The sequence below is a fragment of the Triturus cristatus genome, chromosome 2_1 (genome assembly GCF_964204655.1).
Source record: "Triturus cristatus chromosome 2_1, aTriCri1.1, whole genome shotgun sequence".
NCBI classification, from domain to species: Eukaryota; Metazoa; Chordata; class Amphibia; order Caudata; family Salamandridae; genus Triturus; species Triturus cristatus.
Window position 1 is genome coordinate 842,552,318 of NC_140581.1, and position 13,908 is coordinate 842,566,225.

The 13,908-nt window shown below is 43.5% G+C and overlaps 1 protein-coding gene across 1 annotated transcript in view; it reads left to right on the forward strand.

Annotated features, from left to right (window-relative positions):
- ISCA1 (iron-sulfur cluster assembly 1) overlaps window positions 1-13,908 on the forward strand; it is a 59,911-nt gene that overhangs the window by 24,424 nt on the left and 21,579 nt on the right. The window contains exons 2-3 of the mRNA XM_085632924.1: window positions 1,332-1,385; window positions 6,188-6,293. Coding sequence (XP_085489050.1) covers window positions 1,332-1,385; window positions 6,188-6,293 — 160 coding nt within the window. The remainder of the gene's footprint in view (window positions 1-1,331; window positions 1,386-6,187; window positions 6,294-13,908) is intronic.

Below are 13,908 nucleotides of genomic sequence, written 5' to 3' on the forward strand. Positions count from 1 at the left end.
AGACCATTTGCATGTCAATTGTTGTTTTTCACCTCTTCTGAGGCCCCGAAGCTCCACTCTGACTATCCCTGGAACCGCCCGGCCCCCACAGAGCAGAGACAGTTGCGCTGGTGCAACCGACAGTGTTTAGGAAGACTCATTATTTTAATTTTTTGTTAACCACGGGTACGATGTCTGCAAGGTCCGCGGGCCGCCAAGGGAGGCTTGCCGGGCCTCAGGCGGCCCGCGGGCCGTACTATGAGTACCCGTGGTCTATAGTGTATTGACTACCCTGTTGGCCTACGTAAACATCAGGTCAGACTTTGACTGGGAAGGTTTAATTTTTCAGAACTAATCAGGACCGCGTGTGGTGCGCACGCACTGAAAAGAATGTTAAGTATGCAGCTGCCACCCGGCCGCGCTGCTGCTGGCTCCCGAGCTCCCTAGGCCGTGGGAGTCATCATTTAGAGAGAAGGCGGGACATGATCCTGCCTTTAGCCAATTGCGGGCTTTCAATTATTAAAAGCCACACAATTTAGATAATGCTTCAACATCTGTTCCGAGCCCACAGGCCCCACACTTGCGTGGATGTGCATGAGCAATTTATTTTTTCACTGAGTGAAGTTAGTGTACAGGACATAATTTGAGGCAAGCAGGGTGGGGGCTTATGGAGTTTTTTAATGTGTATTCGAGCAGCCTCTTTCGTAATTATTTAATCTCCAAGGTTAGAATCCTAGAGGTTGATCTTGTGATGCCAAGGGTTTTATTTTACATTTATGTTTCTCTGTCGCTTTCGCATTTACTGATTGAAATCGCCTTTGCAACATGTTCGCATTGTGAATAGGAGGAGCTGCATCGTGCATGCAACATTAGTCTGTTTATGTTCGTTTTTAGTTTACTGAGTTAAAGTATTCACTGTGAAAAACATACAATACAGACCTTTCACAGCTAATAGGGTTATCAAAATATGTTGTTGATCTATCCTAAAAGTAAGAGGGGAGAGAATCTAATATTTGTCTCAAAAATAGCCGTTGTAGCTTTTGAATGTGAGCTAAACCCTCTTTAGTTTGTACTGGAGTCCGTGTCCCATCCTATAATCCTGTGTGAGGTGGGGAAAGCCTTTTAAAAAAAATAATAGGTTAACATAATTTAAAAAGTAGCTTGCTAACGTTACTTAATTAGGTTCTACAACATTAAAGACTACCTTTAGATATGATAGCTAGTTGAGTTTATTCATTGTCTCTCAGTTGACTGTTCGCGCTAGACTATTTTTCAATAATAGCTTAATGAATTGTGTCTGCTTAAGCTATGCTGAGCTGTTCATTTAAAAAACGTGTGAATATATTTTCCAGACACCTTCAGCAGTAAATAAGATAAGACAACTACTCAAGGAGAAACCTGATCATGTAAGTATGTTTGTTTCTTTACAGACCGAAATGGGAAGTGCACATTGTGGCACTAGTTTGCGTGTACAGTTGAGATGAATCACATTATTAGATTTAGTGCTTCTTGTTGTTAAGATGCATTGCTGTTTTTAAACTGTTAAAGTAATTAGTTTTAATATTATAATTATTTATGTTGCTGTTAGCAGTTTGATATTGTGGATGACTCTGAAATATCTCATACATCAATAAAACAATCATTAATTTTAGCTTGCAGGTGAATTCTGCTGCAAGCTTTATTAAAACAGTCTTGCAATGTAAGCACAGCAACATTGTGTTAATGAGCAAATATTGCTTTTGTCATTACATTTTATGTTTACATGCTTAGAAAGTGGTGTTCAAATTGTAGTTTGGATGTTTTACATTTGAGGCTTGAGTGTGAAGTCAGGAAAATTCAAACAATTTATGAAAATATATATGTCAGAAAAATTGCCACATACTAACCCATTCGTAAAAATTACGCTAGTTATCACCTGCTTTCACACAACTATTTTTTTAATGTGCTTTTAGAGTTGGGAACTACCTGCACAATGTTTGTGAATGCCCACAATGTATAGCTGTGTATGGTATTTTTTTGTCTCTCCTCGTGTGTCTATCTTCTCTCTCTCCTTTTCTGTCGGACTCTCCCTGTCTCTTTCCCCGACTTTCTTCTTTGATCTCCATATCTCTTTCTCTCACTCCAACTAATTTAAAGGCAGGGTTACTGCTGTTTTCACCCAGTGAATGGGCCAACAACATGCTCAGTAAAAAATTATTTTAACAAACTGGATTTGTTCAAGTCTTTACAGTTTATTTAAAATCAGATTGAAAAAGATAATTTTCCACAAACTTGTATAAATGATGTGGCAATATAGTGAATTGATAAGTGGCGAAGTAGTCGTCCCCAAATGAGAATAACTGGTGAAATGGAAAGACTGAAGCTGAACTGGCCTTGCCTTTTATGGAACTCAAGTGTGCTCTTACGGCTGCAACTTTTGTCTGAAGGGTAAACTTAGCAAGTTTAGCAGCGTCAACATTTTTTAGTAACCAGTTTAAGTCAATTGTTAATTCATTTAACACCAGATCATTTTATAGAATTACATGACACCAAATAAAATGGTTTGATACAGTCTATTGTAGGGGAGAAATGCTGGCAGACCAGCCAATGTATTTTAATATGTTACCTTTAGTCAGTAACATATGTAGTGCATGGCAGATACTAATAAGTACTAAACGGGGAAAACCTATATTGTTAAACATTTTAGACCAGGATGAAGACTGAATTCAATTTATACTAAATCTTTCTATTTATAGGTAGCTAATTTAACATATATGTACTTTTGAAAACTATGCCTTTTGTTCAATTAATTGGGTATAAGGTGATCTCCCACAGTCTTCTAATGGGCATAAGATTAACTTTGAACATGGTATGCCTCTTTGTGGTGCTAAAGTAGGTAAAATGCATTTGCTTTCAAGGTTCTGTGGCCACATGTTATCCTGATAGTTGAACTAAAGACTAGTCAGAGGTGTGGATCACTAGCTGGAAGGGTGTGAACTGATGTAATTTCATTTTAATATGGTAAAAGTGGGTGTTAGCTGACAAAGATATTTCTAGTCCAGTACATTGCAGAATATTTTGTTTTTTTCAGTTTTGGGCGGGGGGGGGGGGGAAGCCATGTATCCTGCCGTAACCATCTTCCCTTCTCTAGCCATCACCCTAAGCCTATCCCATCTTCCTGTAGTGGTGTTACGTACTTATACCCTTCCAGCACACCACTGTATTTTAAACCTCTTGACTTAACCATTACCCCTTCTGTTCTTCCCTTCCTCTGTTCTATCATGTGCATCTTTCCACTTTCCCCATCTGTTCTAGTGCCTGTGTCGCAATAGTAAATTCTTTAAATTCCCCCCCCAAAAAGTCTTATTTAATTTTTTTCGAAAATGATACTTAAAATTGTAATTAAGGAATTGTAAGAAAAATGTGTGTCCTTTTTACTGTTCGGAACCTATGAATTTGTGCAGGGTTACAAGTCATCATTTTGTCAGGATTCTTTTCTGCAGTTTCTCAAAGCGTAATCCGATCTTTCATCAAGCTGACCCCAGGTACCTTTGTACTCCTCAAACCTCCGAAAATCTGTGCAAAGGTTATTTTGGTATATCAAGATTTTTTTTTTTTAAACAAAATTTCCTATTGACACCACGTGGAGAGTGGGCTCTGGGCCTGAAAACTGAAGCAACATTCAGAGAATTTCCCCTTTAGAGAAGAAATAAATGATTTCTTCGGAGAATACATTGGGGTTCTTCACCACCACCCCATGCACACCCATTTACATACATAATAGTCTGCGGTTGCTCCTTCACTAAATGACAACGTTTTTCAACACCTCTCTAGCATGGCATGCATACTGAACATATATATGCTGACAATAAAGGGTTAGAAAGGTCTTTACATTTAGTTGGCGACAGCATAGATTTGTATTTAAAATTTTAACTAATACAGAGCATGTGCTAGTAAGAAAGTTGATTGAAAGGATGAAGTTTCCATTCACCAGAGTGTTTTAGTTGTACCCTGATTGTAAGGGCACTTGTCAATGTTATAGCCCCTGCTAAACGTCTGTTTTGATTAGGTTTCCTGCTGAGCTCCAGGGGTTTGGCCAGTGAAATAGTGTCCTGCTCGGTTGATTTCCTTGGGTGAAAATGGTTAATCTTGTTACAGCAGTAATCCTTTTTGAAAATATCTCATCTGACTTATCTAATGTTGAGAAACTACAACTATGTCAAGGAAGAAGAAGTTTTACGTAGCTTCAAGTAATGATAATGTATAGGTACTTATGAGAGTATTTTGAGAGCTGATGTTCTAGGGAGATTGATGATGCAAGATGTCACTCTTAAAGGTTTCTTGACTATATGGTCTGTGTACTGGACTGTATTTGAGCCTATTAAAGATGTGCCTTGTTGGTGACTAATATTTAATGTTCTTGGACAATCAAAATATTTTTAATAATTAGGAGAGCGAGAACTCACTAGATCTAATGTTGATAGTCTCTCTGCCTTCCCAAAAGGGGCATACCTATTTATTTTAAACACCCAGTAGGGTTATTATTGACGTGCTTCAAGGCCTCACCCAGGAACTTTATGTATCTGAGTGGGCTCAACCTTGATAGCCCAGAGAGCACTTATTTTTCTTTAAGGATGGATCTAAATATAAAATTGCCTAACTTTATCCCTTTATCTTTTTCTAGAATTTATTCTAGGGTCCTTAGGCAAGGTTAAAAACTAAAGGTGCTGTTATAGGAGTATTTAATAAACTCCAACGTCTTTGGGTCTACATGTTTCAGCCACATTATTCTGCCTCCATGGTCAAACGGTTTTCTTCAGGACTAAACCATAGATCCCTAAGCAGACTGCAATTGGGCAATTTAGGAAAGGCAGAGAGACTATCAGGATTGGTTCATGTGAGCTCTCTCTCCTGTTGATTACGTGTCTTTTTTTTTTTTGGAAGCAAAGTGAACACACCCAAAAAACTTCTTACTCTCTTCCCCCCCCCCCCCCCCCCCCCTCCCCTTTTTATTATGGTTGGACATTCTAAAGTGTTTTGCTCAGCATCTCGTGTTTTTCTCCAAAGTATTCGCACAAAATGGTCCCCCACCCAGCCTATTCCACATTAATGGTCCGTTTGAATTATAATACTTTTTTCTGAGAACAGAGTTTTGCTTTATGCTCCAATTTTTTGCAATTCCTGATCAAGCTTTTTGGCTGTTTTTACAATTTTCCCTTTGATAAAGGAAATACAATCTTTACTTCCTCGACCGCAGATAGGCACTTACCCAGAAGCTGGGCTTTATATAAATCTGACGGCTCCTTTAACTGCAGGGTGCAAGTTTTTGGGATTTCTGATCGAGGGGATCTATATGTCAGCAGAATATTCTTATGTATGCTGCTTTTCCATGCCCTACTGTTTGACCTTCGATACACCACAGGAGCTTGATTTTGGTATTCTATCTTCTAGAATTCTTTTGCTTACAGAATATATATTAGCTCTGTGAGTGGTGATATCCAAACGTGCAAGGTAACGAACGGTAAGGGGAAGAATCTGACAGTGTGCTAGAAGTATTTCTTGGTTGAACTTTAGATCCATTGCAGATTCTTCACTTCCTAGTCTTCTAATATTTCGGTTTTGTCTATTTGTCACACTGATATTTGGAATAGTACTGGGAAATATCGCAACATTATCACCCTAGTGACTACATTGCATGGTAAATCTGTGCAAGTAGATGTGGGGCTAAGAATAGTCAATATATATATATACTTACCTTACAATTTAGAGGTCTGTGATGGTGTGGATATGTTACTTTTGTAGGTCAGTATTTTCGACCACTGTGTAGTGCCATACAACCACTAGGAATAATCATGAAGCCATTAGGGCAAAAGGAACACCAGTTATTAACAGACTATCATCTTATTAAATTCACCAATGTAGCACCTTGTATTTCTGCTCCTACCCTATGCACTGTGTAAATGTTACAAGTAGGGGGTTCGTTAAAGTGAGGAACATAACCACAGAAGGGTTAGTAATTGCTCTTTTTTAGTTTGAGTTAAGTAACCTTGAAGGTAATGGAACTTTTAAAGATTAGGAAAAGTATCTTCAATTCCTGTTAAATAGGTATTTGAGCTGTTTTCAATTGGAAAAACAGGGCCATTCGTTGCAATTTCATTAATCAGAGTAGGAATCTGAAAACAAGGAAAACACTTTATTCTAATTTTTAATAAGTACTTTCTTAAAACAGATTGGTTTGAAAATTGGTGTCCGTACCAGAGGTTGCAACGGGCTGTCTTATTCGCTAGAGTATACGAAAGGAAAAGGAGAGTCTGATGAAGTAGTTGTTCAAGACGGTGAGTGTAAAACATTTTCTTCATGTTTATTTTGCTTAATCAGTCAAAAGTAACTAATGAATGAATAAATGATATTAAAATTTCAAAATACTTTTGACAGTGCCTTAATTTCCACTGCTAAATTACTATGCCCCCACACAAGGTTTTTCAGGCGATTCCATTGTGTAGTAAAGCTATTATGAATGTAACTTCTTTTCAGCTTATTTTGAAGAGCAAAATCTATTTTTTTATGTGTACAATTCTGGCTGTTCCGCATATTATTTCAGAAAGGGTAAAGCAAAACGAAAAATTTGAGGACCTTTTACTGCACATAAAACCTTTCTTCTTTTGGAGTTCAGAGACGTTTTACTTTTGGAACAGGGTGCGCAAATTAGTGCAGATTGTAGTATATTTTTTTGTAGTTGCGGAAAGTGCATTCTCCTGTTGATGTACTTATAGGGACTTGGTTTTAAACTCGTTAGGAAGTAATTGCATTGTACTTGGAAGAGATTCAGGAGCATGATCAGTGGTGGTCTCTGTTAGTTGCGGACAAGAGCCACCAGTGGACATTGAGGGTCTCATCAACGATGGTTGATGTGTTACTTGAATAGATGTATTCTCAGCTCTTTTCTAAAATGGAGGAGTGAAGGAGCTAGCATTCAATAGGTTATTGAACTATCACAAGTTGGAGACTTATATAGCCTATGAATAACACTATCTCAGCAACCACTTCAGTGAAGACCGGATTCAAACCCTGCAGAGAGTGTGGCGGACACATGTCTATCACGGATCCGCATGATGACTGCCTCTGGTGTTTATCCTCTGACCACGACGTTGAGGAATGCAGGAGCTGCAGAAAAATGAATCCTAAGGCTATCAAAGAATGTGAAGCCAAATTGTTTATGGCAAAAGCCAAGAAGAAAAAGAGAGGTAGGAAGAGGGCAAAGTCTTCGTCTTCTCACACTTTGAGGTCAAAGAAGCACAAAAAATCCAAGAGGAGACATCTCTCGACATAATTCTTCAAAGGCCGGGGTCTCGAAGTCGAGGTCGCCGACTCCAGCTGAGCGACCTCGGAGAAGGGATTTCATCTCTCCTACTCCTCCTCAAGCGACGCCAGTACCATCTCCGGCTGTGGCGTCGCAGATTTCAGAGTCTTCTTCGCTTCATGAAGAGTCACCGGCGCCGTTAGGATACTCTCCAGGCAGTGTGGCTTCACTTGTGCGGGCGCCGGCGCCGGCTCCGCATTCTCCAGTGCGACCTCAGGTGACTCCCCTATAGGAACGTACGGATCCATATCCTCCTTTTCCTGCTCCTGGGGCTGACTCTTCGCATTTTCTCCATGCGATGTTTGATTTATTTACAAGAGCCTCGACTCCATCCGGTTCGCCTTCAGGCCCCGTGGGTCCTCTGGCATTCAACCTGGGTGTGCCTCAGTTCTATCCCCAGGCACCTTTTATGCCGTAGACTCCGGCGTGGCATTTCCCGGCGCCGAGATAGTCTACTCCGGCTCCCCGGACTCCTTCAGCTGCGGAGTCTGCTCCACCTCGGATTCGATCGATGTCGAGGTTCGATGTCGAGGCTTTTCCATCGACGCCGCTGGTGTCTTCTCCGGCGCCGTGTGTGGCTCCACCGACACCGTTGCCTAAGCAACGCTCCAGGAGAGAAGCTCAGAGATTGCTTGAGGAGGAGGAGTATTTGCAAGAACAGGAGGAAGGAGAAATTGTGGACTCTATGGATGAGTTTGAAGGCCTTCAGGAAGCTAGTTGCCTAGATACTTCCCCTGAGTATGACTTACCATCTGCAAGTGGTTGTGGTGTGCAGGACATTGCACCTTATCATGTAGTCATAAAGAAGGCAGATGATGTATTGGGCCTTAAACGTCCCTCTGCTGAGATTAAGTCCAATATGCTGACGGAAATTTTGAATACTTATTCATCAACTTCTGAGCCTCTACTTCCATTCACAGATGCTTTAACGGATCCAATTCTGGAGGTGTGGCAGAAGCCTTAGTCTGCTCCGGCTGTATCTCGTTCTATCTCGAAGATACAAGCCTGCCCTTGGTGATCCAGCTTTTTTGTCATCACATCCGACACAGAGAGTCTAGTTGTCCAAGCTTCATGCTCAAAACAGTCTTCTGGTGCTTTTCCTACCATTTTGGGTGACAGGGACTCGAGAAAGACGGAGCAAGCTGCGAAGAAGGTATTTTCTTCTGCAAGTATGGCTCCAAAGTCAACTATTGTGACTTGCCTTCTTGGGCGAGATATACATGCATTGATGTTCAATTGGCTCCTAAGTTGCCTGAGGAGGATCGTGCCAACTTCTTGGAAGTCCTTTCAGATTCGCAGGCCGCAGCATGACAAGTGATTCAGTCAGGCATTGACACTGCTAACTCTGTGGCTACAAGGAGACGGGCATGGCTCAAGTCTTCAGGGTTTTCGGCCAATGTGCAGGCGACCGTGTTGGATTTACCCTTTGATGGGTCAACGCTCTTGGGTTCTAAGGCGGACTCAGCCTTGGAACGTTTCAAAGAAAGTAGAGCTACCGCAAGATCTTTAGGCCTCTAGGTGCAGTCTAGAGGTTATGGGCACAAGATATATCGGGGCTTTGAGAGATCTGCTTCCTTTTGTGGCCGCCAACAATTTCAGCAGAGCCATCAACAGCAAAATCCCTTGTACAAATCGTACAGAGGGAAGAATAAGAGGCTTCAGGGGTGCAAATCGTCAACAGGCCTCCTCCTCTTCCTCCCCTCCTGCCACCATTGGTACATCAGGAAAGCAGTTCTAGATTCCTCATCTTAGAACATGTTGGTCCAGTTGGAGGTCGAGTGTCTCACATTCTACAAGATTGGAGACTGATCACATCGGATCGTTGGGTCTTGAATCTTGTAGAGAATGGGTACGCCCTCCCATTTTTGGAGTTTCCTCCTCCTTACCCTCTTTGCCAGGGTGGTTGTTCAGAAGACCACTTGCTGCTTTTGCAGCAGGAGGTTCTTGCATTACTCCAAAAAGGTGCGATAGAGGTAGTTCCGGAGCAGGAAAGGGGTCAGGGTTGTTACTCCCGTTATTTCCTGATCCCCAAAAAGGATGGTCGTTTGAGACCAATCTTGGACCTCAGGATTTTGAACCTTTACCTCCGGCAGGAAAAGTTCAACATTTTGACCTTGGCTCAGGTTCTCCTTGCGCTGCAACAGGAAGACTGGATGGTGTCCATCGATCTGCAGGATGCGCATTTTCATCTTCCCATCCTGAAGTCGCATCGGAAGTATATCCGGTGCACGGTGGGATTGCAACATTACCAGTTTGCGGTTCTTCCGTTCGGTCTCACTCCCGCGCCTCGAGTCTTTACAAAGGTGATGGTGGTGGTAGCGGCTCATCTCAGGTGGTCAGGGGTTCCTGTTTTCCCCTACCTGGACGACTGGCTGTTGAAAGCGGAGTCTCCAGAGTTGGTTTCGCGCCACTTGCAAGTGACTATTCATCTGTTGTTCAAATTGGGCTTTTCGATAAATGTACCCAAATCTCACCTGGTGCCTTCTCAGCGCAGCCTGTTCATAGGGGCAATACTGGACACTTCTGTGTGTCGGGCATTCCCGCCTCCGCAGAGGATTCTCGACATGCAGGAAATGATTCCTTTATTTCACGATGGAGCGGTTGTTCCAGTCCTGAAGGTTCTTCGCCTGCTCGGTCTGTTCACTTCCTGCATTCTGTTGGTCAACCATGCACGCTGGCACATGAGGGCACTCCAGTGGTGCCTCCGCAGGCAGTGGTATCAGCACAATGGAGATCTCGGGGAGAATATCAGAATCTCCAGAGAAGCTGCAGTGGAGCTGTCTTGGTGGAGTGTGTAGGGCAACCTGTCTCAAGGAAAACCCTTTCAGCCTCCTCCGCCGGTGGCCACCGTGATCATGGATGCCTCCACTCTAGGGTGGGGTGCTCATGTGGGGGATCTGGAGGTCAAAGGCCTTTGTTCTCCAGAGGAAAGGTTGCTTCACATCAACCTTCTGGAATTGCGGGCGATACGTTTGGCACTGAAGGCTTTTCTCCCTTCGCGGTCAGTCGGTTCAGGTCCTGACGGACAACACTACCGCGATGTGGAACATCAACAAACAGGGAGGTGTAGGGTTGTATCGCCTCTCTCGAGAGGCTCTGCGGCTCTGGTCCTGGGCTCAGGGCCAACGGATTTGTGTGTTTGCAAATCATCTGGCCGGTGTGCTGAATGTTCGTGCGGACAGCCTGTCGGCATTACTTGGCAGATCACGAGTGGCGGCTTCATCCGGAGGTGGCCCATCGCATCTTTCAGATGTGGGGATCTCCTCTGTTGGACCTGTTAGCCACTCACAAGAACGCGCACTGCCCGTTATTCTGCAGTTTCAGATGCAGGGAGCTTTGGGGGATGCGTTTCAGATGGATTGGAGCTCACAACTCCTTTACGCGTTTCCTCCCAAACCCTTGATTCTTTGGGTTCTGAGGGAGATTTGCCAAGACCGGGCCAGAGTTGTATTGATCGCCCCGGATTGGCCAAGAAGGGTGTGGTACACAGACCTACATCACCTCTCGTCGCACCGTCCGCTCTGTCTTTCTCTCAGGGCAGACCTCCTCTCTGTCGCCCGAGCAGGTTCTACACCCCCACCTCCAGAGCTTGCACCTTCATGCCTGGAGATTGAACGGGGCAACCTGAGTTCCTTCTCTCTCCCGCCAGAGATGGTGGACGTTATTTTATCATCCAGGCAACACTCCACTAAGTCTGTTTACTCTTCCAGAAGGTCCAGATTTGTTAAGTGGTGCGGAGAGAGCGAGCGAAAGAGAGAGGGAGAGAAATTGACCCTTTGAAGGCTCGTTTGTCTAATATTTTGGAGTTTTCTCTATCTTCAGCACAACAAGGCTGTACTGTAGCCACTGTTAATGGCTATTTATTGGCTTTGTCAGCCTTTTTATGTTTGCCGGACCAGCCGTCTTTATTTAAGTCCCCCATGGTCATGAGGTTCATTAAGGGCCTTACGAATAAGTTTCCTCCCCCACCTTTCATTATGCCTCAGTGGGATTTGAATCTCGTACTCACTTTTTTAATGGGTTCTCCATTTGAGCCTCTTCACTCTTGCCCGTTGAGGCTTCTTTCTTTTAAAACCGTTTTCTCGATTGCCATTACCTCGGCTAGGAGGGTAAGTGAGTGAGCTTCAAGCTCTTAGTTCGAAACCTCCTTTCCTGACCATTCATGCCGATAAGTTGGTTCTAAGGGCCAGGGCTGCTTTCCTTCCCAAGGTGGTTACCCCTTTTCTTCTAGAACAATCCACCTTTTATTCCCCCCCTCCCCCCCCCCCCCCTCCACCACCCTTCCAAGGAGGAAGAGAGACTGCATCGGTTGGACCCTAAGAGGGCTGTCCGCTTCGATTTGGATCGGACTAGAGATCTGAGGCTGGACGATCAGCTCTTCGTGGGCTATGTTGGGAAAATGAAAGGCAAGGCAGTGCACAAGAGGACGCTTTCCAGGTGGATCATCGTGTGCATCAAGATCTGCTACACCCTGGCCAAGAAGGAACCGCCTGAAGGTATCGGAGCTCATTCCACCAGAGCTAAGTCTACTTCTGCTTTGGCTAGAGGTGTTCCTGTTCTTGATATCTGTAAGGCAGCAACCCGGGCCTCCCTCCACACCTTTGCAAAGCATTACTGCTTGGACTCTGAGGTTAGGAGGGATGGCCATTTTGCTCGCTCTGTTTTGCAGGATTTTTTGGTCTAGTCAGGTGGACACCCTCCTCCGGGAGAGGTACAGCTTAGGGAATCTATTCAAAAGTTGAGGAATCCACAGGCAGAAGTATCCATCAGAAGAACAAGTCACTTACCTTTTGGTAACGCATTTTCTGGTGGATACAATATCTGCCTGTGGATTCCTCACGCTCCCACCCGCCTCCACGGTATCCACCCGTTTCTACCAAAAAATGTTTTATTTTAATATGTCTTAATCATGTTTATATTTTAATATTGAGAAATGCTTTTTCTGTTGCTATTTCTCTATGTATTTCTTGATTATGCATTTGTGTGTATATATATATATATATATATATATATGTGTGTGTGTGTGTGTGTGTGTATATATATATATATATTTTTTTTTTTATTTGATATGCTATGTGTGCATTTGAAAATGTGTCGGACCACCTGTTTTCCTCGGCGGCACGGAAAGAATGGGTGTAACTGACATCAGCACGCCGACTAGGTCCTTATGTGGCTCCGATGACGTCATACGGTGCCGTGTGCGGAGCCGTGCTATTGTGACGTCCTCGTCAACGTGGGAGGGCTAGGGAATAATTTTCCCACGGAATGCTGGCGCAGGGGGTATTCAAAAGGTGAGGAATCCACAGGCAGATATTGTATCCACCAGAAAAAGCGTTACCGAAGGTAAGTAACTTGTTCTTTTCAAACATTCCTTCCACAAGATGCAGTTGTGCAATAGGACTTCACCATAATAATCTCATAGTAATTCGATTTCTAATAAAACAGAACTATTTACCACAAATCCCTTCAGTCCCAACACCTTACATAACTTAGCACTGAGGAAGGGCAACTTTGTACCAACATTTATTCTGAATGAACGGCGCTAAAAAAGGACACCTCCAACACATATCAATGAATGTCTACATTATATATTAGTGAACGACCAGATACAAAACCCTATTTTTGCTCTGGTCGGTTTCTACATACTTTCCTTGGCCTAGCAAAGACATCAGGTGCCACATAGATCTCTAAAGAGCAGTTTTGCACTCAACAACCGGTGCAGACACGACATTTGCACCCTACAATCTGCGCAAAATAAATGTTTAATTGCCACGCTGGGGAAAATATAGGTCAGTGCAAAATGACCATTCTCTGGTACCAATATATGTTATGTAGCCGATACGTCTCTCTCTCCCTCTATTTAGCTCCCCTTTCCATGTACAGACATCTCTCCTATCCTTCCCTCTCTTGTGTCTATCTCTCTGTGTCTCTTCCTTCTGTCCTTTCCCATCTCACAAAAGCCATTCTTTCCTTTCACTATTTGGCCCATTCTGTAGTCTCCCTTCACAGAAGCTGAATATCTTTCATTTTCTTTCATATTTGTATTCCTTGCTATCATCATGGCATTGGGTATTACACTGTCCTCTCTGCCTACCCTTCCACTTCCCTTTTTTGAAACAGAAATATTCTAAATAGCAATACCATACTGGAAGACCCTACCATAATGCTGGCATGATAATAGTATCTATTGTTTACTATATGACATAAGAGCGTTAGTAGCACTCTGCTTTAGTGACTGACCTCCCAGCCGTACTTTGAAATGGGCAGTGCACGCCCAGCATGCAGGCAGGGGATGCAGCTAGCCTGTGAAGGGCCTCTGCATATGTGGAAGACCAGGATGCAAACCAGAAGATACAATGTGAGAAGGGACTCCGAGCATTATTCTCCCATCAAGGGAAATGACACCGGGTCTGTCTCCAGGGTGAATCTGAGCGGGACTGCTGAAAGAGCTCAGCGTCTGGGGAAACTCGCCTCTCTCCAACAGACTCCATTTACAAAGGTGCCAATCACGGCAGAAGGTCCAGTTAGTACTGCCGACCCGAACAGGTCTCTGAAGTTGTTCCTCTCGATGCTTCTTGTGGTCTTAAACT